Source organism: Apus apus, chromosome 7 (genome assembly GCF_020740795.1).
Source record: "Apus apus isolate bApuApu2 chromosome 7, bApuApu2.pri.cur, whole genome shotgun sequence".
In the NCBI taxonomy this organism is placed as follows: domain Eukaryota; kingdom Metazoa; phylum Chordata; class Aves; order Apodiformes; family Apodidae; genus Apus; species Apus apus.
This window is the reverse complement of record NC_067288.1, coordinates 20652956-20680290: the sequence shown is the minus strand read 5'-3', so window position 1 is coordinate 20680290 and position 27335 is coordinate 20652956. Positions and strand designations below refer to the sequence as shown.

Genomic DNA, 27335 nt, shown 5'->3' with positions numbered 1-27335 from the left:
GAGTAGGTGAATGTTTCCCATTCCTCTGTAGACCATTCTGGTGAGGTCAGAGGAAACTACTGATACACACCTTCAGCTATGCTCATTACTGGAACCAAGCAACACCACATTCACCCCACCTCAAGTGTCTTCACTCATCTGAGGGAGAAATCTAAAGCTGCTGAACAGCTCCAACAGCAATGCAAAGAAACACAGAATGACTATGGAAAAAGAGGGAAAAGGCTAAATTTGACTTTTAGCAACAGCCCACATTGTTAATGTTGTACCTAAAATACTGCACGCTTGCACAGAACCTTTGACTGAGTGCTCTCAGGTTAGTGTAAGGTCTACAAATCTGACAGGAAAAAGGAGATGTTAACATTTTCCCCAACTACAAAAGCTGGCTCCAGGAATACCTGGCACCTTTGGCTCCACAGATATGAGCTGAAGGAGTAATACAATGAACGAGCAATTTACTCAAGGTCACTCAGTGTATCAGTAACAAAAACCCCTGAGCTAAAGTAGAAGAATGTATTTTCACTAATGCAAGTTCAGCAAGTCATAACCAGCACAGTGAAATTCAAGTCAACACTGAAGTAACAAACAGAACTGTCTGCACCTAGGTAAGATTTTTCTGATGACTCCTCTTCTGGCACTGCCACTCTCAGCTACAGAAGGAAACTAAGGCCACTCAGCTCTTACTGCAGATGGGGACACTGTACTTCAATGAAGAAGGACAAATCTGTGTCTCTGTCCCTGTTCTAGTGTAACAGCCATACTAGACTGAGTCCTTAATAACAGAACTCAGCTCAGTATCTCCAACGGACAACTAAGAGCTCTCTGACTAAGCATTAAGCAGATGAGTATCAGAAAGGAACAATGCTAATAGAAAAATCAGAAGCATGATGAGAATTTCCAAGTTACATTGCTTTAGTTCTTAAATTAGTCTAACAGACTGTCCATTTTGAAATTACATTTATTACTTCATCAAATTGAAAACAACATACAGGCTACCAGAGTCTTGATTTCATCCCATGTTTGCATAAAAAAACCAAACAAACCCAAAACAAAAAACAAGCACAACTGCAGTCATGTCAAGACAACAGGAGCCCAGTTAGAGAATGGAAGAACAGAGATGCAATGGAAGCCTTGGGTTATGTGGCTATGCTCCTCAAACAGTGCAGAAAAAATTCAACCCAGCTCAAAACACCGGGAAGAGAAAGAAGGAGCAAGGAGAATGGGTCTTACTACTGATGGTACTGTCTCTGGTCATCCAAGGGGTCTGCTGATGGAAAAAAAGGTCTCCTAGAAGTCCACCCACAGGCAGAAACATTACTGCGATCAGGTGCTTTACAAAGAATGTAGTCACCTTTTTAAACCTTATAAAAAGTAATCTAGCTTGCCAAGCTCTTCCTGAATTAAGGAATTAAGTCACTATTTGTTTATGCTAAAAATGCTTCTTATGGGTCCAACCTGAACCAGTCACAGATGGAAGCTTCATCAAAAGTGAAGTGAGGTTTACTGCCTGCAGCATCACATGCAATGGACCTAACAAAGGGCCATCAGAGCTCCCATGGGGCATATGGAGTGTGATTTCCTAGTGAACACATTCAGGACACACCTGCCTTGCTGATACCCTGGCAGCATCTTGCTCTTACTGGAATGATGCTGTAAAATGGATAAACACAATTCCGAAGTAAAACATAGTACTGGATAAAACTACTATCATTCAAGATCCTAGTAGAGGTAATGGAAAGCAGATGTACCTTTGAGAGAGCTGCTCTGAAAAGAGATTTTATTGCTACCTGTTATAGGTCAAAAGCCATAAAGCCAATTGTATTTGCAAAGTCAAACAATGTAGACCCCTCACACATCAGGGTCACCAAGTTAAAGTTCACAGAGAGAAGCCAAGATGCAGTTCAATCACTGCAGCAGGTAAAGTATGCTCACATTTGAACAATGCAGCACAAGAACTGATGGGAAAATTGGGAAGGCCCTTTGTCTCAGAGTGCAGGATTGCAGCAGTTTCCAACACAGTGCAGCCAACTGACAAGAGCAAACCTGGAGCCCACAGAAGATGTAGCACAACAAAGCTCCTCTTTCCAGAACAAATACAAGGCATAGGAGCTCTTGCAAGTCACTCAATGGTGTTAGAGGTCGGTGGCAAAACATTGCTGCAGTTGAACAACAGCACTCCAAACAAATCCAGCTGTTTTGTTCTAGGCCATCATTTTGGGATGAAGCTGTTGAGCCAGGTGTTTGCAGCACAGGCAGCACCTGGCACCTAAAAGGTGCATTTAAGTTATATGGCAGTGTGGGAAGAAAGCCTGAACACAGGTACCTTTTATCTGGAGGGAGAACGGCAAATGACAGGAAGAGTATGTTTTTTTGTAATATACAGGTAGTCTTCAGCCTATGACAAGTTAATACCAAATATTAAGATACGCTGACGTAACAGAGGCAAGTTTGTAAAGGACCTGCCAGCTCTTCTCAGTGCCTCACAGCACATCACTTCAGGGAGGCTTATTAGGCTAAGACACCAAAGTGCAATTTTGTTCCCATTGCCTAGACCAGAGTATTTGCAGCTACTAGACTCCAGTCTTAACAGATCCTAGTTTTATCAAGCCAACTATCCAATTAATCAGAAAGCAATTTAATACCCTGAGACCTGGAGTTTTGGGTATGGAATAAAAAAAACCAAAAAACACAAAGGAAAGCCACTATCCCCTTTAAGAATCTGTTTCAGCCTTCCAATACTGCTGAACGAAGTATTCCACCACAAAAATGGGACAGAATACCTCTATGCAAAACAACGGTTGTGCAAATCTTTGCTACTCATATCAGCCTCCTGACCCTATACAAATGTAGGGATAAGGACGATTTTCTTTATAAAAGTTGTAGTTTATTTCTTTTCTGATCAAGAGTTGTATCACTACACAATACTACATTTTATTGCTAATCACAAATCGATGTACCAGGGGTGTCAGAAGAGTTTGGTTTATAGCATTCCTATTTAACAAAAGGAAAAAAGTTACAAACCTAGACTTCACAGACACAGTGCCACGTCCCTGTAGAAGTAGGGATGCATTAGGTCTGCTTCACTAGAAAATTCTCCTCTGGAACTCCTTCTGGAGAACATGTAACTGTACTTTTCTTATTCTGGCAGGAAGTCACCCCATCGTTCCATGCAAAAAGAAGGTGGCCTATCTGCTCCACAGCATAAAGTCCCTTTCCTACAGAATGGGAAAGAAAAACGTATTTACATGGCTCCTCCTGTGTGTTAATGCTTAGACTATTAGGAGCAAGTCAGCACATCTGGGTACACCTACTACCCAGCTTAGCTCGGCTTCCTATTGCTGGGGCAGCAAATTCTCTCCAACACAAGTGAGATGTGCCCTACTAATTCTCCATACAAATGCCGTGGTAACGTTTGCCAGACAGCAACACAGCAGCACTCCTGCTTCAGAAGAGCATTGCACAGCCTTTCAGTAATGCATACAATTCAGTGCATGCTTTATCTGTCTCAGACCCAATATTAGCTATTTTAAGCAAAAGCTGTGGCCACACAGCAGACAGTGCTGCCACAGAAGAGGAACAGCACTGCTTCAGATGCTGCTGCCCTGTCATCCCCAGTATCATGATGCTTGGATTTCAAGAAGGGAGAGTTACGACTCTGTCCCTTTGGTCATTATTGCCTTAGAGGGAGCGGGGAGAAACTCAAAAAAACCTCTTTGGGAGCTGAATGCCTATTCTTGTTAGTAGGCTGCACTGCACAGGGCTCCAGAGAGATGTCATTCATTTGAGGCACATACTATTACAGTTAAACTTATGATTAAGTAAGTCAAAACAAGTATCAGAACAAAAATATTAAATGGAGGATTAAATAATTTGTCCTATGAGATCCAATTTCACATTTCACCTGTTCACAAAAGCACCTCCTGTCTGCTTGGATCTGAACAGCCTACAACTCAACCCTCAGAAAGGAGGTGCTGAGAAACAAGAGACTCAAGCTGCTTGCAACAAAAAGATGGATATAAATATAAAAAGAGGTTCCATTTCAAGCACCAGTAATACTGCCTGCTCAAGCTCAGGTATAGTCACCAGGGAGACTCCCAAAACCAGGAACATGATTCAATTAAAACAACAGACCATACCATTCTGCAGCTGCCAAGTTCCTGGCTACAACTCCTGAAGGAGTCTGCCACCTGTCAAAATTGTCTCGAACAAAAAAGCAAGACTGCTCAATGAGGTGAAAGCAACACCCCCAAGCTGGCTTATTCTGTAAGGACCCAACTTCAGACCAGAAGTCTGCAGGCATCAGCTTCAGCAAATGGGATCTGTTTCACTAACCAACAGCTGCCTTTCAGCTACTGCAGAGCAACAGCTTTTTAGCTTCCTTAAAAAACAAAATGAAAAAACCCTGGATCCAAAGCATCCAAATATGGCCTGTTTTACTGGAGCGTATAAATCCTTGGGGGAGGTGGGCATCTGCTTCCTCTGCCACAGGCAGTGCTTACTCCATGATGGCCCGGTACAAGGCAGGTTCAATGTAATCTTCACGGTAGCGTGAGTTGATCACTCTTTGCCTCTTCCTCTCTTGTCTGACCTCCTTCTCTGCGAAGATCTCCGTGAAGCGCATATCTGAAGCTACTGACTGAGAGAAAAACCAGGATTAGTCACCAGAACACAGATCAAATCCCTGCCCCCACACCCTCCTACTGCATGTAAGAAGGAACCAATTCAGGACACTTGGGAACATTCAGCCTTCTTCAAAAACTGACCAAACAAGAAGAAAAATATTTAAGAATCTGGATTTACAAGTCTGGGGATAAGTTTAAGTGAACTGTAATCAGACATCTAAAAAAATCACAGGTTTCAAATTTGAGTAGCTAATTTTAAGTTCACAATCACTTTCTTGAAAGAATAAACACACTCATCTGTTCCAACTTTCAAGCAGTCTAGTACATTCTGTGCCTTATGGGACAGGCATGCTTAAGTGTCTGGTCACCAGACTCAGCTATGATATGTTCTTTCTTAAACCTCTACCATCCCGTGTGCTGGCCAACAGGTTCTGCACTAGGCTGTGCATGGTCATGCTGTAAAGCAACATTTCCTAGCATTCTTCAATTTTTTTAGAGCAGGAAACACGGAGCAACAGAACAGGGACCAAAAGGGGCTGTGGGAACTCCATCCCTGGAGGTAATAAAAACCTGACTGAAGAGAGCCCTGAGCAACTCTGCCTGACTTCAAAGTTACCACTGCTTGGAACAGGTGCCTGGAGCAGAGACCAGCAGAGGTCCTTTCCTGCCTCAATTAATTTGGAATTTAAAAAAATGGCCAGCTCTCTTGATGCCACGCTACTAAGGCCTTTTTAGAACAAAGAATAATTTCAGGAACTTGGCCATTGTTTGCAATGGGGATACACAATCAAACTTAGGAATACAGGCATAAAAGGGTATTAACATGCTGTTCCAAAGAGTGACTCTATGCTATGAACTCACATCTCTGCAGAAGGAGAATTTGGTGTCTCTCTAGATCGAGACAGAACTTTGTTTTTGTAGCCTGATCAACTACCAAGCTTTGCAATGACTGAACTGAGTGTCAGACTGTCATCTTCTGCTGTCGCACACTCAGCTTACTCGTCAAGGACAAATTAAATTAGAATGAGCTTCTTTAAGCAGATGTTTCCACCCCATTTACCTACCAGTCTTGACTTCACTCTCTTAGGAAGCTCTTCTTCAAGAGTATACACATCATCCCTTTTCACCATCAGCTGTGACCCATCTTCAAATTCCACCTAGAAGAAAAACAGAACCCTCCTACAGCTACCCAAAACTTGCCTTCTCCTCCCCACAGAAGCTTCTCATGACATAATCTACCACTTGAATTTTGTAAGACAAATACACAAGTATGCACACTGCAACAGACTTCAACCAAAACCTCACCAATCCTACTACATTAGAAGTAGTCCAGCAAGTTTTGGGATATTCTTTTGACACCTGACAAGACAGTCTGGCTGGTCACTTGAATACAGCCTGGGCATTCAACCTTTTGGAAGTGTGTAAGGCATGATGTACTCTCACTAAACAGAGAAAAGCAAAACCAAACTTATTTTAAGTGGTTTATGCTACAGGAACAGAGTCTGCTGAAGAATTGCAGATCAACAATTTTTCAGAAGCTGACACTTTCAAGTAGGTAGCCACATATAAGTCAAGTGGAAAGCAACCACTTTGCTCTTAACTCCAGCAGCTGTTACCAGCATCTGGCACTACTGACAACACAGAGTCACTTCCCCTGAAGTATTTAAGCATGACTTCCCTATAGCTCTGCTAGCTTTGAGAACAGCCCTTTTAACATGATCAGCTTGTTATGAACGATGTATTTTCAGACAACTCCATACCTGGTACATCTGGATGGCATGTGATGCGACAAACTTGGCTCCATAAACCTGTCCATCTGTCCATCTCACCTGCACAACTTCCCCTTCAGCAGGAGGGCCTAACTGAAGACAGTCTCGACTCTACAGCACAAAGAAGGAAGGTGGGAGAGACAAGGAGAAGGGTAAACAGCTTCTTTATGTGAAGATTCAGCAAACCACAGGGGAGTTCATCCCAGTCACACTGCACACCAACCCAACAATTACTACATTTTAGGGCTGGAGAACCAGGCTGAGAGACATCCATCTATGTCATCTGTATTTAAATCCCAACAGTGAGCCCAACTTCAAAACACATCGTGCAGGATTGGTATGCAACTAACAGTTAAGTTTTCCTTCAGACCTACCACTCACTGCTAAGAAGCTGAAAATGAGCTGCACTCCCTGTTACACCTGTTCCTGTGTGCCCTAGGTTGAGTCAGTCTCATGTAGCACCCCTAAGGCCACACTGCAGCACATCTCAGCCACAAGAGGAATTAAGGCTGGAACAATGACTACATCCCCTGGTGTGTTGGCTCTGCAGCAGAGCAATAACTGACTTGCACCATGTGTCCTCTATCAGGGCTAGACCCCCACTGCATTACATACCACAATGTCCTCTGGGTACAGATTATCACTGAAGGAACCATCATCAAAGTTGACCTCGTAGAAAGTCTCCTTTGCAAGGCTGACCACTTCACACTGATAGAAACGACCATTCTTGTGCTTGCTGATGACTATCTGTCCAGGTGACAGATCCTGGAGTGCAGCCTTAGCTCGCTGAGAAGAGAAAAATCTATTTTACACAATGACTCAATAAAGAATGTGTTGAGGACCACAGCTCTGGTGTTGGCAGACAAGGAAGCAAAATATTTCAGTTCAGGTGAGTACCTCTACTCAGGGCACTGTCAGCAGCATTTTTAGAAAAGTTCTGCCTCTGGTATTTCAAATGCTTAAAGGCTCTACTTAGTAAATTAAGCTCTCATTCTTCAGAGCAATGCAAGGCCTTTACAGGAAATAGTCTCAAATAGACTGTTGTGGTTTTGATGGCTAAAAGTGCTGATGGAAACTTAATAAACTAATCAATCACTTAAACATGAAACTGTATGACCTGCTGGAGTCCCAGCACTAACTGCTGCATATGGAATATCTGAACATAAACTCCACTGTTGTTCAATACAACAGCCACAGAAGGGATGTAATGCTCTCACTCCTTCTGGACTGCAAACCAAAATACAATAAAGGACCTGACTAAGATCACTCAAAGCAGCAGCAAGGTTGAGATCAGAATTCAGTATCAACACCATTACATTACAGTGAGAATTCTGAAAGAGCCTTCAATATTGAAGTTCTAAAATAATTACATGTTCTAAAACTTTTCAGTCTCTCCAATAAACTGCAGTTCAAATCCTAGGAATCATGAACCTACTTACCTCTGCTTGAGATGGAGTCTTATGTCTGAAGCATGTAATGAAGACAACAAATGGCCAGTCATCAGGCTGCATCATGACTCCTGCTGCTTGGGCACAGCTGACATGAAAGGATGTGGGACATCGACCATGTGAGCACTGTACACAGCAACCTGCAATTCTCTTTCTTCGTTTCTTGCAGAAGACGCATTTCTGCGGACAGGAAACTAGAAGTTATGGGTGGGTTTTATGCCACATAAAGGGCTATCTGGTCTGAGTGTCTGATACTGTGTCATTTACTCTCTGTGAGAGCACTGCTACCTTCTGATTAAAAAGAAGCAGAAGGCTACCACTTCTAGTTTATGACAAGGCAATAATTAATACATTTCTATTAACCCCATAGTCGAAAAATGTACATTAATTATTCACCAGCTCAACATGCACAAAGCACGTGACCCAAAGATGCTAGCAGCAGGAGACCTTGGATTAAATCAGTTTAAAATGGTCAAAAGTCAACAGGGCCTTTCAGCAACTGGCTATTAAGTTACACAGGGATGAGCAACAAGATTAGAATAATGGGCAAAGACCAGAAAAACCCAAGCAACTGAACAAATATAAAAAACAAACTACAGAAGTAACAGTTAAAATTCTATCATTACCATCAGTGACACAATTGCACTTGGGTTGGGCCTGATGGGCTGTTGTAGGAAAAGAATGTTATCCGTAATGCATTGGCATGTGCAAAGCAGTTAATAATCACTTGCTTTTAACATCTCAGTGTTGAGGAGGAGTTAGTATAGTTGCTTTCTTGCTGAAGACGTTCACCTATTATACAAATGCCTCACACATCCTGAAGGTCTCAGTGCTCAATAGCAGCCAATAAAGCAAGTAAAATACTAGGGATTAGAAAAATAAAGTAAGTATCACCACTACACCACTATATAAATCTCATTTGCCACAATCTGAAAACTGTGCCTCCCTTGCTGGCTCCTCATCTTAAGAAGCATTTAGGAGAACAGCGAAAGGTTAAAAAAATGGCAACAGAGACAACTGCCATTTTTCCATACAAAGAACAGAGCAGATTAAATTCTTCAGTCTGGATAGGAGATGACTTGAGGTTGAAGGGATAAGCAAAGTTTCCCAGACTCTGAACGGACTGGAGAGACACTCTGAAACCTCACTAGTGAAGCACAGGTGGATCCTTACCAGTCTGAAACGTTGCAGCGGGATTTTGCCAACATCTACAGGACTCCGCTCTGCAATGTTCACAAATTTTGCCTCCAGTACAGCTACAGCACACATCACATGAACCCACCTGTCAGAAAAGAAGAAGTGAAAAATAAATTAATATGCATCAGGTCAAGAAATGATGCTTTGGAGTTTAAATAAATACAATTCTGTTGAAGTCTGCCATATAAACCACAAGAAATAGTCTCTGAGAATTAGCAGTGTAATCTTCCCACTGCTAGTAACAGGACACATATGTGGCAAAACCAAGACTTCCTAACTACTACTAACAGGCTAAAACAGAAGAGCAATTTAGTGTGGCATGTGCTGGTTGCATACCTGCATTACAAAAGCCTGCCTGATAGGCTTATTCCTTCACAAACCTGCCCCATAGCAACTGCTCAGTCACCACTGAATTACTTTTGAGACCATGACCAAGAGATTGAGGCAGCACAATGTGACACCCACAATATTGTTGGAGGCCAAGATTCAGTCACTCCACAGTGCTATGCAGCTGTCCCACTGCTATTTTGCATCAAGTAACTTCAGATGATCCACCACACCAAAGGACACAGGGCAGGCAGTTGTATGCAGAGGTACTCTGAATTTCAGTATGTTTTGCTACTTAAAGCTATGGTTGTCCTGTGTGTCTCCAACACTACCACAGGTTACATGCAGAACTCAAAATCCTCTGTGGGAAGGTACTGAGAGATGTTATTTCATTAGGAACCTTATTTTTATGTGGTACATTATACCTCTGCACATTGCACCTCTGCACTATAAAATGCAAAGCAATTAATATCTGCTGTCAAGAGAATAAGAGTGAGGTGTTACCTGAAGAGATGATGATTGCTGCATGTGAATGCAACACACACACACTGTACCACAGCCACCCCCAGTAGCAAAATGTGAAAGCTGATGTTGGTCACTGTTGTACCAAGTGTAGATATTGCCTTCATTAGCTTATCCTCAGCTACTTAGGAACTGAACTCCTCCCATAAGACAAAAAAAAGCTGAAACACTCACTTGTCATCATTGGCTCTTTGCAGTGCTCCTCCTCGTAATGAACACAAACAGCAGTCCTGGCATAAGAAAGCAAGCATTAGCTGAAAAAGTGAAGTCCAGAGGGGTACACTTGCTTCACAACTTCCTCCTCAAAATGCATATCCACAGGAAGAAAAAGGTTTCACTATCAGAAGAGAGCTAACTACCCTGTACAGATCAGCCCTTCAAGACCTACCACTAAAGTCTTGTTCCACTTCTTTCTTATGGGCTCCTTTTACGACCGCAATACCCTGTACCCTTTGAGGATATGTAAAAGAATCTGGAACAAACATGAGCAAAAGGCTAACCCATTCTGCTGATGCTATGTAGCTTTTTGAGGGAATCCCATTCTTCTTGCCTTCTTCACCTGTGCACGCTTCCCTAGTTATTAACAGAAGTCACTTTCTGTTTTTAGAAATGTATTGTATTTTAGAAATACAGCTACCATAAACTAGGACAGCTAATGGAGCTATCTAGATTCACACACAACATCTCTATGACTCACATGAGCTCAATAGCTTTGCAGTAGTTAAAAGGATTACTTCACTATGGCTTAAAAAGCCCCAAAATACAACAGACTGGCTCCTAAACATTCTCTAAATTGCCTTTGTTTCACAGAAGAAAATAGTAACTTAACCCACTATGCATATGAACTTTTCAGGCAAGTCCCCAGATGTACCAGATTCCATCTGCAGAATCTTATGAGAAACTTTACCTCTTCTAAGGCATTTTCTGTACACCTGGAGCACATCCAGTCTGCAGTGGCCTTGTCAGGGGATACACCGTAACAACCTAGAACAGACAGATCTCAGTTAAGAGCTTACCTAGACTCAGATCCATTCCCCTAGGGCCCAGAAGTAAAGCAGGAGTTAAAAATCAACAAGCCTAAGGATGATGCTGTGTATTTAAAATTAACCCCTGCAGCCAACTCTGTATTGTAACAAGCAGCACACAAGTATATTCCAAATAAGGACTGAACTTGGTCTATTTGTACATTAAACAGACTGGTAGAGGCTTGCTATGATGTACAGACTTACTACATAAAGCTCAGGGCTAAGTCTAGATGCACTCACTTGCATGAACACAGACATGGCAGTTCTTGCAGGTGATGAGCACACTGGTTCCATCTTCCTCTAAGTAGGGGGTTGAAAGATTGAGGTCAGTGCTGCAGCCAGTTGTAGTAAAGCACATTTCAGGAATCAGGGGTTTGGTTCGGATCTTCCCATCTGCAGCAGCTGGAGTTACCCCAGAGTTTTGACTGCTGCCTCCACACTCTGCCTATAAGAGATGGACAAGAAATTTAAGTTTTACAAGTAAAACTCTCTCACAATTTTTACTCACCCATTATTACATACATAAATCCAACTTAGAAGAGAGAAAGAAGGTATTGAATGATTAAAGAGTTAGAAGGTTAAATAAAGGTGTAGTTTATAAAATCCTCAGCTACTGCAGCTTCAAAATGAAATTATTTCCTACCCAGCTAATATAAGGTCTGAGCTGCATCCCTCTAATAAGCAACAAGATACACATCAAACTACATCTTTTCTGACAGAGGAGATGGAATCACCAAGCCCACCTTATGCTCTACAGGCAACACCTCTGCTGCATCTCCCCACCCCTAATACAGAGGATCATAACACTGCTGTCCAACATTGCTAATTTATCTCACCTCAATATGGGAGGATTACTATCACACAAATAGGTACCTATGGCAAAGCCAATTATTTTTTTCCTAGAGTAGTTCAAAAAAGTCTAATGGGCTTTGAAACAAATTTGTTCATGGGAAATCAGCACATTAAAAATGCAGTTTTCCAGTTAAAGTTCAGAAGACTTTCAGGAGAATCTTTTGTAATGTATTCATCTAAACCAATGTCAAATCAACCAGCAGTTAACATGTGAAGTTTACAGAGGTATGCTTCTATTCAAAATACCCCTCTTAACAGCTAAATAGAAATTAAGCAAACCATCCTTTGTACCTCATAAGCCACTACAAAAGTAGCTGGCCTAATCTTTAAGAAATATTATTAGCAGAAATTCCAGCAGCAGAAAGAAGCTGCACTGTCCCTCCTACAGCGCATCGAAAGGTAATGGGAAAAAAAAGTCCAGGTAAGGATCACAGTTGGAAGGGAACTGACATGTATTCAAAAAGTCTTTGTTTATTCAGATTCTGTAAAACTTACTAATTTATACTGAACGTTGCACCTCAAGCAAAAGACTAAATGATTAAGGGAAATCTGTAACAAAACTGAAGGAGAGCTTTTTTTCTCCAAGCAGCTACTTTTATTCTTCACAAAGGAAAAGTGATTATTTGTCTGGCATTTGTGCCCATTTTTAAAATTTGAATAGGTAACTGAAGTGAGTTCCCAAACTTGCTATAGACTTCCTGAAGTTGGAACAAAGGCCCTAACCACAGCTCAAATCTTTGAAGAGTTTCTCCTTTGCTGCCTGCTGTAAACAGACATTTGAAAATCTGCAGCTACAGTTTTCTGGTTTATAACATTTAGAACTCAAAAAAAAGAAGCATTAATTAATTTTATGCAGTGTCAGCACTAGTGAAATCCCCATGTACCATACAGCTTGTGTGAAACTTCCAGCCTTAACAAGAATCTACTCTCAGTGAGAAAACAGCAAGACCAAACAGAAACTACAGTCTATGCCTTTCATGGAAATCAGGAACTATATGTAATATAAACCCTCAACACAAATTTGAGGTTTTTATTTCCAAAACTGTGGTGAACATGTTTCTAGCATCAGCATTATCATCCAGTGAATGAACCAAATACACTTAGGATATGGGAAGGGACAAACTATGTTGAAGATAAAACACACAGTAAGTTATTCAAGCTACCTCAAAATTACTTAGCTCAGGCATAGTAAAAAAATTAAAAAAAAATCCAATTTGGGATTCTTGCCTCAGCATTTACACAACATGACAGAGGGGTTCTGCAGCCCATCCCAAGCTATGTGCTGCTACAGCCACACTTCTATTAAAGCACCTTTTCACATGTCATAGCTACTGTCAACATGGATATACTCCATGAAAAGACAACCTTCTATCTATGCCACCCACAAACACAACCCTAAGTCCTTTTATGAAAAGGTTTTCTTCCTTGCCAGCTCCCCAAAGATCATCTACTATGAGTGGACCTGAAGTATTTTTTTTAAAAAGTGTAGCAGTGAAGGTGTCAGTCTGGAAAAGACCAATGGGATTTTAGTCAGCTCCAGCAACATTAAAGCTCTATTCTGCAACTCTAGCAAAAGCCACAGAACACAAAAGCTTCAGCTGAACAGCTGAGCAAGCCCCTGGAACCCAGAGACAGTCCATCACAGGCATGGCAAGATTCACCCAATTGTGCTCTCCTGAAGCAACTCCTTGGGAAGATTGCAACATTAACACAGCTTTAACTGGCAATACACAAACCAAAACTTTTAAAACTACGCATCAGAGCAGCAACTGTTTCAGCCAGCTTTGTGATAACATTAACAGACTTGCTCCACATACCTGATACGTCTGGAAGAGCATACAAACAGCACAGTAAGGAGACTGCTGAGCCATGGCTCGGTTATACTCCTTTTCAGCCTCAAAATTTGGTGGCCGATTCTGCCACAGATGGCTAAGTGGCTTGGCCCATGCTTCTGTCTCCTCAGCCTCTTCTTCAGGAGTTAGTTGCTCTAATGCTTCTGCAATAAGAGATCATTAACTCAGTAATTATTTGTCCTTTTATAGATACTCTTCTTGCAAATGAAACTAAAGAAGGCAAGAAGTTCTGAATGGGTATGACAGAGAGACTGCCAGAAATCAAATTTACAGACAAGTGATGGGAGACAGTAACTGTCTCATTTTTAAGAGGCTTCTACTAATCAAGCAACTGTGCAGACACAAGATAGACTTATTGAGTGAGAACAACACCAGCTCCAAGCTACATCAAGAGTAAGGCTGTCAGCCAAACACTTTAGTGGTGTTTTGTTGTTGTTTTGGTTTGGGTTTTTTTTTTTTTTTAAGATCATGAATATTTATGTAAATTACTGGGAGGCTCTAAGGCAGACACAATTATCCAACAGTCTCTGGTACTAGTTTAATTTTCCTTTTAGAGTTATGACTTTCCAGAGAATGGAATAGGAAAGAAGACACCATTTAATTTTAATGATGCAAGCACAAAAAAATAAAAATAATTAAAAGAGAGGCAACTACCATGCCTAGGACACAGAGATGTCACTTGTTGACTCCTGTTTATTGCTAGTTACTTAATGAAACCCCACCCTGTCCATAGAAGCTGAGACCCTCTCTACAGTCTCCCAAAGAGCACAAGCCTTACTTACCATCATCACTAATGCAGTCTTTCACCAAGAGTGGGTGATGGCGTGGGAGCTTGCTCAAGGGCTGGCGACGACCCTTGGACTTCTTACTCTCCTTCATTGATCTGATGTACTCCTTTGCTACCTGGACAAGCAGAAGCAATTCAGCAGTTAATTACAATGTGTCCTTGTGACATTATTTTAAAGGAATTTATTTTGAACTTAAACCTCCACAAAACAAACACGTTTCCATTATTTTATTTCTAACAAACTAACTTCAGCTCTAAACTACCTAAGTTTTCTAAATAACTGCTTGCAGCACTTTTTCTAGGGAAAACAGATAGTGCTGTACTAGCACACTTGAGCCATTAAAACACAAGACTTTTCACAGGTCCCAGCCCAGCTTTTCATGCAAGTCTCTTTGTATAAGAATTGTGTGAAAGACAAACAAAAAAAGACAAGTTGAGTGGCTCAACTTACAAGAGCCACAGTAACAAGTCTCATGCCTCACAGGTATATTGTAAATAAAGGAAACTTTTACCCTCTTTACCTATTACTAGCATTGATGTTTTTCCAGATGGACTGGAAAAAGGAGACTACAACAATAGTTATTTTCTGTTCCATTAGCCTTATGTAAAAACAAGTGACACACTGACAAAATTACTACAAACCTGACAAGCAAGGTAATAAAGGCAATTATTTTAACAGCCTAGGAAGTCTCTCAGCAGGTAAGATTCCCCCCACTCTTGTTTTTTTTACCTATTGCCTTTCCAAGAGCAGAAGCAAATCTTAGATTAAATGCATGTTACATATTTTTACATCTCATCTTTTATAAAAGAAGCCAGAAGACAGCATAACAATAATTATCTCTGATGTCCTACATAGACCTGGATGCAAGCCTTCTAAGGAAGAGAAATGCTTTTATTCAAATGGAAATCAGCATTCCCAGATACCATCTGATGGATTTTTTTTTAAATACAACAAACCGGGGAAATCAATCTACATCCATTTAAAATTTCACCTTTTCCTTGTGTGGAGCATGCAATGGAGACATCAGTATAAGTAAGAGAATTTCTTTAGTTTAAATATATGTGAGAACTCTTTCTCAGTTTCAGCTTAATTATCAACAGGTTTGCCCATTTGCTGTTCCATTTCTATAATTCCTGAATTTCAAAGACATAATCCCACTGTCTAAACGCAGATTTAAAGAGGGCTATCAAATAATTTGAAAAGACATCACCAGGTAAAATTTTAACTACTACAGCCTTCTCTTGGGCTGTCTAATAGAACATTCATTGGCAGTTCTCAACCATTTGCATTTACATTCTCCCAAACAGTAATTTCTGTTCCATCATTTCTTTCTTTTTTTTTTTTTTTTTTTTTTAAAGGACACACAGATGTACTGATGTATGTGATGCTAAAAAAAACAAAACAGCAAACAACTCTTGAACTTATTAATGTGCTTGTAATAAAGGCTGGATTGAACTAGGTTATTTTTAGGTATAAATAGGTGTCTATTACTACAAAAGGACCTGAATCTGCCTCTAACACTACCATGTCAAAACCACTGAGCTACTCTTTCCCTTAAAGCACTTGAGTAACACAGAGAAGTTCTCAAAACAAGTAATCTCCTTGTTTTCTAGGACAGGTAAGAGTGTAAGACTTTGATCTTTAATCTCATTTGTTTAGCAAAACCCATAGTTATTAAAAAAAACCCAACACATTAACAGCTAAGCAACCTGCTATGCAAACACCAACGGAACAAAAACAACCTCCACAGGTGGGAAGTTTTTGCCACAGGAAATCCATGACCACATAATACAGCCCTTAGACTTTCAGTGCTCTTGCCACTCATACCTCTGCCAGGTCTTGTTCACTCATACTGGCGGTGGCACTGGCTTTCTTTCCCGAAGTCTGCTCACTGTCAGATCCACTGGCATCCCCTCGAGCATAGCTATGGACTGTCAGCACCCCAGCTGGCCCAGGAAGAGTTCGTTTTGCCAACGGATCAGTCGATTCAGAGTCGGAAGAACCAGAATAGACAGGTGAGCTGGGCTGAACACTGGATGTTGCGCCCTGCTTCAAAGTTGTCAAAACCGAAGCAGAATTTGGAGCATGTGGAATGGAGAGATCCAATGCAGCTGCTTCTTCCTCTTCAAGCTTCACTGTTTTCAGTTCTTCGAATTTGGCTGAGTTCACACGATCTAGAAGAACATACAGACTTTTTCTAAAGTTTAGGAAACAGAGAACATTTGTGCAACAATCTGCACAAAGCCAAACATCAACACACCAAAAAGTGTTATTAAGTTAAAGAAAAGATCATTAATTGAGACACCTATAAAATCATGTATGGCTTAGAGAGAGAGAGAGAATAAAAGCATCTACTCATTGCGTCTTCCAGTTCCGAGAACTAGGGCATATCAAACAAAACCAGCAGACACTGAGTTCAAAATTGAGAAAGATCATCTTTTATACAGTGTAGCTGAACAGCCCAACTCTTGGCCACATGATGATGTGGGTAAGAGGTTACATGGGCTCATGAGAGACTTAACACAAGAAAAATAAAAACCACAAACCAATAGAAGACTACTAAATACAAGCTGCAAAGGGCTGGAAAACAGAATACTGGAGGGAGGCATCACATATGTTTGCCCCATTCCTACATTCTTCCATAAGCCCCCTGGTCCTCCCTTAAGAGCAAGGATAACTGACCCATTACAAGCCACACTTAATTTTCTCCAGCCTATTTACTTCAATAAAACACATCTACAGCGTACCAGACTTGCACTACCAAGAAACGTGCATTTGTTTTACTAAGCCATTTCTGTAAACAGTTCACATTACACAACAGAGATGCAGAGGACCTTAGACTACTGAGGCATTGAATACATTACTGTATGCAAGCAGGCAAAAAAAAAACACAAAAAGGCAAAAATCAAGAGCTATTAATTTCTTAAGCAAGTCTCACACAATATGTCCTGCTCCCCTTAACTCAGCTGGAAGGCAACATCCCTGTGACCTACCTGGTCAGTCACTGAAGCAGCTACAGGATGGCTGACTACACCTTTGCCCTCCTCCAGCATTTTTTTTTATATACTTCTCACTGGGCTTAAACACAAATAGGTCACAAAAGCTAATTCAAGATGTGGTTATTTCATTTACTCAAACCAGCTGCAGAAATGTCAGACAAATTTAACTAAAGGGCACAACCTAAAATTGTTCTAGATACACTCTCTGGTTTTGAAAAAATCAAATGGCAGTATCTCAAGTCTCATGACAGTAAATTTCTGAAGCACTTGCCATGGCTCTGACAAACCAGTGCCTACTTTTTTGGACATGACAGCATCCTACTGATTAGCATCATATGAAAGAGTGCTCTAACAGCTTCTCTCCCTGAAGAATAGTAGTACCCTGTCCCCTCATACCAGGACAAAGCTTGACACACAGTTACCTGGAAGCTTGAGCCTCTGTTCCCCTTGCTGCACAAGTTCACTTGTAGGTCTCTCACAAGGCTCTGCCATGTCCCCTTCACCCTGTGTGGAGCTCAGCTCCTCCTTGGGGAAGGCCTCACTCTCACTCACCTCCTGAGGCACTTCCAGGCAGACCCTGTGCCTTTTTGTTCCAATGCGATGCTTGGGGATGCTGCAGAAGACAAATCCATGTCAGGTTACAAACACATAAGCCTGCTGAATTTGTCTGGATGCACAAAACACAGTCAGGTTTGGATCAGTGTTTTATGGGGACAGCATCTGGCAACCCAAATAGTTTCCAAAATATTCTGAAGTGTTTTCTTTGCCTTTACAAAAGCAGAGTCAGTAACCCTTGGGGATGACTCCTCAGCATACGTTAATCATGTCTTAGGCAGCTATGTTCTTGCCAGGCATTCTGTACCTTAAACAAAAAAACCCCAAACAAACATAAACCAAACCAAGCCAACAACAAAAAACACCACCAAAGATACCTTCAGAAACAGTAGCTGACACTGGCTGAAAAATATTTAACTGCAAAATGAAAGATGATTAGCAGCAGCCAGGAACTGCACACTGATATTGCAGCTTGCAACACTGATTATACCAGAATTTGCTAATGAAGTACTGTCCCCTGATCCCAGTACATCTCCTTTTTCTTCTGGCTTTCCAGTGTATGGTGCATGCTTTCAATCCAGGCTTTAGGTATCTATCTAAAGATGAAGAACTACCTTCAAAATTGGTGCATTTCTGGTCTACCAGAAGCCATCAGTGTGGCTTAAAACAGTAATAAATAAAGAGTAAGCCCTATTTCCCAAGAAAACAGATTATTGCTAATCTGTAGTTATTCTACCAGAAAAGATTCAGTTGCAGCTGGGTCCAATTTCTAGTACTCCAACAGAAAGGCAGAAGACTATACAAAGCACTACCTTTTTGTCTCATCCCCGTCCACCTCCTCTTCTTGTGTTTCTTCAGTTTCCATTTCCTCAGCACACTGTTTCCCATTCTTCACTTTTTGCATGAGATCCCCTTTAAGGAACTCTGCTGCTTCTGGGGTTGGAAGAGCATGGTCAATGACGGTCACGTCCTTCCCGGCTTTCCAAAGCTTGTAACGATCTGGCTGGTACTTCCTCACAAACACATCCATGGAAATCTTCACCATGTCCTTTCGACATGAGCACTGAAGTTGTAAAAAAATAATACTCAAGTAAGAGCACATACTCAACAATTCTACTCTGCATTCCTATAGCACTTGGCTTTCAGAAGCTTAATCTAAGGAAAAAACAGTAAAATTCACATGTACATGTAATTAAGTCTCAGAACTCTCAAAGACTCCTTCCCAGGAAATCAAAAGGGCGTATATAAAGTTACTAAAAACTGGGCAGAAAAGCCAGCAAAAGCAACAAAACAGAAAACCAGATGTTATGACAATAACTAAGTCAGGGCTGCTGGTAGAAGCTGATTGTTTTAATATGAGCTCATACAACCAGCCAGCAAAACCAGAGACTATAATGGGGAAGTCAGAACCATACAGACTCTGGGCCTATCCAGAGGAGCAGCAGTTCCCTGTGTCTGAGCATGGTTACAACTAGGGCTTCACAGAATCCTCTTCAGTGAAACTTCTGAAACCATAATCCATGTTTGTAAGGCATTTCTGCAGGGACATAACACTACCCAGTCTAAAGGTTCAGCCAAGACAGTTATTATGAAAAGTGACTTAAGTTAGCAAAGTCATACTTCCAGGTTAAATGGTCAATAAATAATGGTTAATATCAGACAAAATACTGACAAGTTCTCACCATCAAGAACAGCCTTTCATCTTTGGAAAGACAGCCAGTTCCCTGCTTTTCTTTGAAACCTCACTTGATCTACACAAAACTAAAAAACGTGTTATGTGCTACCCATAATTGAAACAAGGACACGAAACAGGAGGCTGACTGGGCCCTGCTACTGTATCAGAAAGCAAGCCTCTCGTCCTAAATGGACAAAACACTGAATTAACTCCCTAAGAACAAACATGGGGAACTTGAAGAGCAGCAGAACATTAGGCACTGCATTCAGGTTATTTGTATGCAAGAGGAAGGCAACAGACCACTTACCAGTACAGACTGCTTCCCGTACTCGATCCACCGAAGGGTAGCGAAGTTGGTAGATTCAGCACAGTTAAAGCCATGATTAAAGCCAGCATGATAGCTATAAGGAAAGGTTATCATGAACTCTCCAGCCTCCTGTGTCACCTAGAAGACAATTGAGACACCACATTAAGACAATTTAAAAGTCCATTTGGTGGGTCTGAATTAAAGGAGCTCCCATACCCCTCGCTCAGCATATCTGAAACCTCCACCTGCAGATGGTGGTTTGAGTTACTTGCTGCAAAAGACAGACTTGATACTTTTCTTCATTATTCCTTTACTGAAGTAACTGTTTACTGGAAAGAAACACTGAACAGTTTTTACTAAAACACAACTAGTCAAAATAGCACAGAAGTGGTTATACATATGAAATACCCTGTGATGAGGTATCTCAAGATTATAAGATAGGTATCTGTGCCAGCTACAGGTTTGGCTGAACAGCACCTAAGGCCAAGTAAAATTTCTTGACCACAAGGGATCCACACAAAACTTAGAAATTTACTACTGTTTTCTTTTGCTGGTCATATTAAGACACAACTCTCAGTCAGCCTTCCACCTATGATCTTCAACATTTCCCCACTGTATAGTGAGGAAAGAGGGGCATGGCAGTTATCACCTGAGGAAGTAAGGAACTCTATACAGTGACTAATGTAATGAAAAAATATTAATAGGGAACAAGCCTTACTGCCTACTGAGGAAACATCACAACTGCAATTAGCAGGGGACAAGTCTGAAACAAAAAAAAACAAAACAAACCCTCCCTTCACTGAATACAGAGCTAAGCAGTGAAGTTAAATCTAACACATGATGTAGTGTATAGTTTTAAAGTTTAATAAATAAATAAGAATTAACAGAAGACAGGCCTTTCCTTGACAGATTTTTCTGTCAAACTTTTGCAGATCCAAACTGCTGGATAAATGGAAGTACAGTGGGAAAGGATTGCCTTCTACTCTCTCTTCCTGTCTCCCCCTCTAGGCATCTGCAATTGGCTGCTGTTAAGAGATGAGACAGAGCTGCATGAACCTCTTGACTGAGCTGGTATAACTGTGATTACTTTTCTACACCTTATCAAATGGGATGCCATATTTCTTCAGAATTGATGGAGAGATGAGGGTCATCTTGTGACGGAGAAATGCTTCACAGCTTTGGGCACTTCCTGGAAAGAAACCTGTTTAAGAGAAAAGGCAAGGAGAGATGTTACTGTTCTGTTGAACTAAACTAATTTTTCAGTAATTTTAATGAAAAGTTACTGTCTAAACAGTACTTTTCCTTAGGCCTACAAGTATGGACCACTTTATCTGAAGTTTGAAAGAGCATTAAGAAAGAGCACATGGAACCATCTTCCCTTGGCTATGACCTTCCAGTTCTAATTATCAATAGTTAAAATTTTTTTCATTAAGGGTTGCACAGACCACAGCTTCATTACTTGCAATGTGAAATCTCTTGTGTGCATACCATAAACAACCCCTCAGAAGTAATATAACCTATATTCTAAAAGGAAAATTATTACTTCAGCTGTGCCAGCCTGTGCTCTCACAAATGTCAGAGGCATGTTGTACTCTGAAAGAGCAGAAACCAACTGTGGCTGTCCATCCCACCTTCCACAAAGGTACAACATAGAAGAATTGCCCAAATACCTTTTGCAAGTCTCTCCAGTCGTTTCCCATGCTCTGGAGGGATAGAGTACCTGCAGCCATAAGAACAGATCTGTTAAGTTCAAGTGGCATGATAAAATCTCAAAAGTTTGGCTGGAAATCATAAACGGTCATCAAGGCATGAATTAAAACAAGCAAAACAAAACATCTTCCATCTCCACACTGTCCCTTTCAAAGTTTGATGATCTAAAGCTAAAAATCTTTATCAAGGACTTTTACCTCTCTATCCCATGAAAAATCAAGAGCCAAAAGCTGAACATCTTGTTCTGTGACTTTTGTTTAAGTAGTCAAGAACCCGAGAAGTGTGATATGTTTAAACAGCAGATCTGCACAGCAAAACATGAACTGCAAGAAGGGAAGAGCATTTGATGACCTGTCTCAGTTCACAGAGTGCAACCCTCACTACACCCCCTGCAAGGAGGAATACAGAGCAAGAGACAATTGAATCATCTCTTTCAGCTGCTCAAACCAAAATGGGACCAAGGCACAATGCTACAACCTTAACATGTGCACAACTTTCAGTGTGTTCTTTGGGGCTACATCTCTGTACACACATTTTTATGGCCACCACAAAACTCCCATCTGGTTTGCCTTCAGTAAATAAAACCACCTACTTAGCTTGTTGTCACTCTGGAATAGCATGCTATATTCTTGATGGAGGTCCTTGTTAAATAAAACAGACAAGAGTATCAGCGAAGTTGATTTCTTCCCTGCACTACTGTAAAAGAAGCAATGGCCAGAAGGTTTATCTGACTGAACTATTCTGTGCTTCCATGCTATTGCCACTGCATGGGGTTGTTCACTCATCACATCACACTAGCTATTATTTTTTACTTCAAAGTTGCACTAAAAGGCAGCCAAAAATACTAGTTTCCAACAAAAGTGTCATGGAAACAATTGTTGAAGTTGCCTGAGAAATTTGTGAACAGAAGGGAATGATTCACTGTTCAAATGCAACCCATGCTACGGAAAAATTTGGGAGCCTCCCCTAAAAACAATACTGAAAGCTCAGACACTGGACAAATCACTCAACAAGATCCACTAGGCTTCTTCTAGACCTATGATAAATAGTGACACTTCCATGTCTGTTAAAACTGCCTGTTCCCCCAAGTGCCTGCACGAAAACTGGCATATTACCTCTGTATAGTAATTTCAGAGCCTCAAGAAATATTAAGCAAAGTCTTTTCAGTTCTGGCCCTATTGCAGCAGAGAGCATCCACCCTCTATTGTAATTCTGAAGAACCTTTACATCTGGACAGCAAATGGACTTTCCAGAAGGTAACCAAACAAATGGTACCAAGGACACATACTGCTTTGCAGTTCCTTACAGGTTTTCAGTGTTCCTGTCACCAGATACAACTGCAGTGCTAGACAGGAGGGATGGCAATTCCTTTAGTCAACTCTCGGAACTTCAGGACTTCGACTCCAAAATTTTCGGTATTGTTTTTACATCTAGAAGCTTCCCTAGAAAATCTTACCATGACTTGGGCTCCCCAAAATGCAAGTAATTAATACTGTAGAGATCCATGTCCTCGGTATGCCAAGCAAAGGAAGTTTTCCACATGCCAAAATATAGGTAAGGAGTATTCACTCCTTCAATGGTTATGCCACTTTCATTCTCCACAATATCCAGGATTGTGTTCAACCTCCCAATATTCCACGCATCTACATGCTGCAAAACACAAGCCTTGTTTTAAACAAGTATTACTGAAGGACAGAATCACACAACTAAGACAACAGCAAAATCTGTCAGACACTTGTGAAACAGCGTATCAAGACAAATCATCTACTGGCACAGCTCAAACCATTAGCTACTTCACTTAAAAGTTTTGCATGGCATTAGTTTACATGCTGATTGTTTACTAGCTACTTTTATGGAGGGGGAAAAAAAAAGTTACCAGCCAACGTAATTATCAGAAAGGTGAAATAATAATGAAGCTACACACTTCACACAGCAGAGAACAGCAGTGTGAGCTTGAGCTGATGTCTGAACCCTCTTGAACAGAAACACTTTTCATTCCACCTTTTAAGAAGAGTAAATTTACTTTTAAGAAAAGTAAATCATAATTTAGGAGACTAGCAACTGGAATGCATACCCTTTTCTAACCTTTATCATCCTAACATACACAGAGCTGTCCCACAACTATACATGCACTAGTGGATACCAAAGCAGTGTGTTCACTGATCAACACTTCCAACTCCCATGTGCCTTTCAGGACAAAACACCAGAAAAGCAATGCTTATGCAACAGCAGTTTTTGCTTCCTTGGAACTAAACTCTATTAGACTGAAGCACTAACACAGGTCCCTTAGCACATGACCTCCTTTAGCCTTCTGTAACTGTCTGGGTTAAATGCAGAGTATGTTATGCTCTGTATGTAAATACATCATGTGTAAATACATACGGTTTACAGTATTCCTGCCTACTCCAGAAGCTGGAACTCTGCTAAGACTATCATTACCTCCTTCTGAGAGCTAAGAGTCAGATGCTACATTAGTATTTATGGAATGCAGTCTTCAGGGGATAACTGTCACTTGACAACCCAGTCAGTGTTCTTACCTTGTCATAAAGTGTGCCATTAACATCAGCACCATAGATGGGGGCGTTGAATGTGAGGTTCTTCCAGTATTTTCGTTCGAGGTCTTCAAAGTCGGTGTAGCGGGGTGTGCAGTACCTGAAACCACAAGGATGCTACAGACTATGCAGTTTGGTACAAGTCTAACCAACATTTCCGACCACAATAAAAATACCTACAATAAAAATACCTAATGCATGTTACCAGCCAGACCCCCACCTCCCAGAACAGCAATGAGAGCAGCCACAGCTCTGATCCTGCAAGACTTGGGAACAAAGCATCAGGAAGAAAATCACTTTGCCCATTTCTCAGTTTACTTTCATTTTTGCTTTGTGCACTTCCCTCAGGTTGTGACAATTTCAGTTTCTAGTCGTAGCGACTTAGCAAGGAAGGATTTGGTCAAACCCAGAAATGATAAAAACAACAACTTGAAAAAGAAACAGAAGCAAAGTTTTCTGCTACTGCAAAAGTAACAAACATTTCCAGACTCCATCTGCTCTTGATGTCCATTCCATGCTAACAATACAGTGGTCTCTTTGCACAGTATTGGGGGATCACATTTACACTCTAACACCTATTTAATGCATGTGTGTGTGTGTGTATATATATATATATATATATATATATCAGTTGCTGACTATTACATGTGCAGCATAGAAGAGTAATTTTTATTATTCTGTTAGAGAAACAGAATCCTAAGATATCTGACATATACTGCTCTTGAAAGATAAGATAAGGTCCAGTGGACTGACTGCAGCTGGCAATTCCAATTCCCTAATTAGCTATTACAAAGGCTGTTTTGCCTGAAGTCCTTTTAAAGCAATCTGCCTCTTTTTCACATCAAGAACATTCCCTTCTCTGCTACTCTTCTCAGTGAAAACCTCGATGGTCTGGGCACAGAGAGGAGCCCACAGCAGAAACAAGTTCTGCCAGCATTCCCTATCCTCTTGCCGGGTGACACAAGCCACGAAGGTCCCCATCGGCACAGCCAGTTTTCCAAGCACACCTCATCTGCTCGGGCTGGCACCTCACGCCCCCGGCCGGCCCCGGGGAAGCCGGGGCAGAGGAACCCCCGCAGGAACAACCCGCACGGAGGGAGACACGGACGTACTTGTCGCTGTTGGCGATTCTGCGGAACTCGCGGACCGTCATGGCCTTCTTCTGGATGTTGTACTGGGTGAAGAGGCCGGACTGCCCCGTCACCACCTGCTGGATGGGCGCCGGGATGACGAGCTCGTCGATGTCATCGTAGCACCGCCGCGGCTTCCATTCCTTCGGCGGAACGATCTGCGGGGAGCACAACGCACCCGTTAACGGCCGGGCGCCCCGGGAAGCCTCCACCTCGGGGCAGCGGGGCTGGACCCCCCGCCGGGGGCCGCACAAAGGGCGGAGGGGCCGGGCCCGCTCACGGCCCGGGGCCGGGCTGGGTGGGCGGCCTCCGCCCGGGCAGGGACGGGGGCTCGCGGGGGGCTCGCACCTTGGCCAGCCCGGCGCGGTGGGCGCCCTGCGACTCCACGTAGGCGATGTAGCGGCTGAAGTCCCGGAACTGCTCCATGGTGGGGCGGAAGGTCATGATCCGCGCGCCGGGGTTGAGGCTCTCCAGCTCCGAGGCCATGTTGCCGGGCCGGCCCTGCACGGAGGAGGGGGGGGTAGCGGGGAGGGGGGGGGGGGGGTGTCACCCCTCCCCCACGCCGCCCCGCCCCGCAGCACGCGCCCGCCCCGCCCTCTCCGCCCGCCGGCCAATCGCCGCGGGGTCCGCACCAGCCCTGCCTCCCCATTGGCGGAGGCCGCCTGCCCGTCAGCACCGCGGCTCCCTGCCCTCCTCACGGCGGAGAACGCCACCGATTCACGTCCCTCCCCGCCCCCCCCCCGCCCCGTTCCCGGCCCGGGCGAGCCCGTTCCGACGCGGAGGGGTCCGAGTCCCCGCCCGGCGCGCTCACGTCAGCCGGGCGTCCCTCTTCTTCGCCGCCTCCGCCCGCCCCCCGGTGCCAACGCCGGGCAGCCGTATCCCTCCGCACCACGCGCCCAACCAGTCCGGCAGGTCGCGACGCCACCGCGGCCGTTCCCCGCGCCCCGCCCCGCCCTCTTCCCCTCCGCCGCCCGCCCCGCCCCTGCCGCCGCAGCCAATCCCTGCCCGCTCCCGCTTCACGGCCAATAGAAATTCGACTGCCGGCCGGGGCGCGGCAGCGAATCAGGAGGCGGGGAGCGGGGCGGTTGCTAGGCGGACGGGCCGAGGGCTCGGCAGGCTGTCGCGAGGGGCGGTTGCTACGGAGCCCCGGGCCTAGTCGCGGCCCGCCCGGCACCGCCCAGCTCCGGGCCCAGGGACACGCACCGGGGAGGGGGGCAGAGCTCAGGCCCTCCCGGGGCAGGCGCGGGCTCCGCAGAACTCTCGGCTTTGCCGTCAGGGGCAGAGGCCGAGACGGAGCTGCCGGTCGCCGTGTCAGGCTGCGGCGTGCGAGGGGCCGGTGCCGCCCCGAGCGGCCGGGGAGGCTGGGCTCGGGCCCCGCGGGCACAGGGCGCCCGGGGCGGTGCGGCCGGTCGTGCAGGCGGGCAGTCGGGAGGGCTGGTTGTTAAGCCTGTGTGAACGGGTGCTCTAGTGAGCTAATGGGTTTTGGGCGCCGAATGGTGACACAGGGTAGGCATGTGCCAACTGAAGGTATTAACTAAGCTAATTATACTCCTACAATTTCTGTATGTAAGCAAAGCCAAAGCAGAATTTGATGCTATGCAAACTCCTGGCAGCAAATGCAACCTGGGGCTGGACTGGCGCCAGGCCCGGCCCGCAGGAGTTTCCACAGCACAATCGGTCAGCTGGAAACCTGGAAAAGTGCCTCCGTGCGCTGTGGCTAACCCAGCACTGCTGTGCTGAGGATTGGACCTGCCAGCATCGCTTTCAAGGGTGGACAAGACTGAATGCTTGACAGAGCCTGCCTAGGGATAGTGACCCCCCTTGGCTGGGCTGGCAGTGATTTTCACAGATCGTGTTGTGCTGGATGCTTTTGAAATGTGCAAGTGCCAATAGGAAACCTTATAAGTAAGCATAATTCATGCAAAAGAGCTTGTAATTATCCTCAGAGACCACACTTGATTCCTCAGGCCTAAACAAAACCTTACTTTCCATGTATGTTTATCCTGA

At 43.2% G+C, this 27335-nt stretch overlaps 1 protein-coding gene across 1 annotated transcript; it reads right to left on the bottom strand.

Annotated features, from left to right (window-relative positions):
- Nucleotides 1–937: 937 nt before the first annotated feature.
- On the bottom strand, nt 938–26251 carry KDM4A (lysine demethylase 4A). The gene is made up of 22 exons (XM_051625087.1): nt 26140–26251; nt 25677–25829; nt 25311–25486; nt 24184–24298; nt 23103–23296; nt 21607–21656; nt 21034–21137; nt 19937–20074; nt 18767–19017; nt 17822–18012; nt 16228–16574; nt 14395–14515; nt 13577–13755; nt 11148–11352; nt 10790–10866; nt 10057–10112; nt 9010–9118; nt 7828–8016; nt 7004–7174; nt 6380–6499; nt 5684–5776; nt 938–4633 (listed from the first exon to the last, which is right to left on the bottom strand). Exons 2-22 carry the CDS (start codon nt 25812–25814, stop codon nt 4493–4495), a joined length of 3165 nt encoding a protein of 1054 aa, XP_051481047.1. The 5' UTR covers nt 25815–25829; nt 26140–26251; the 3' UTR covers nt 938–4492.
- Between the last annotated feature and the right edge of the window lie 1084 nt (nt 26252–27335).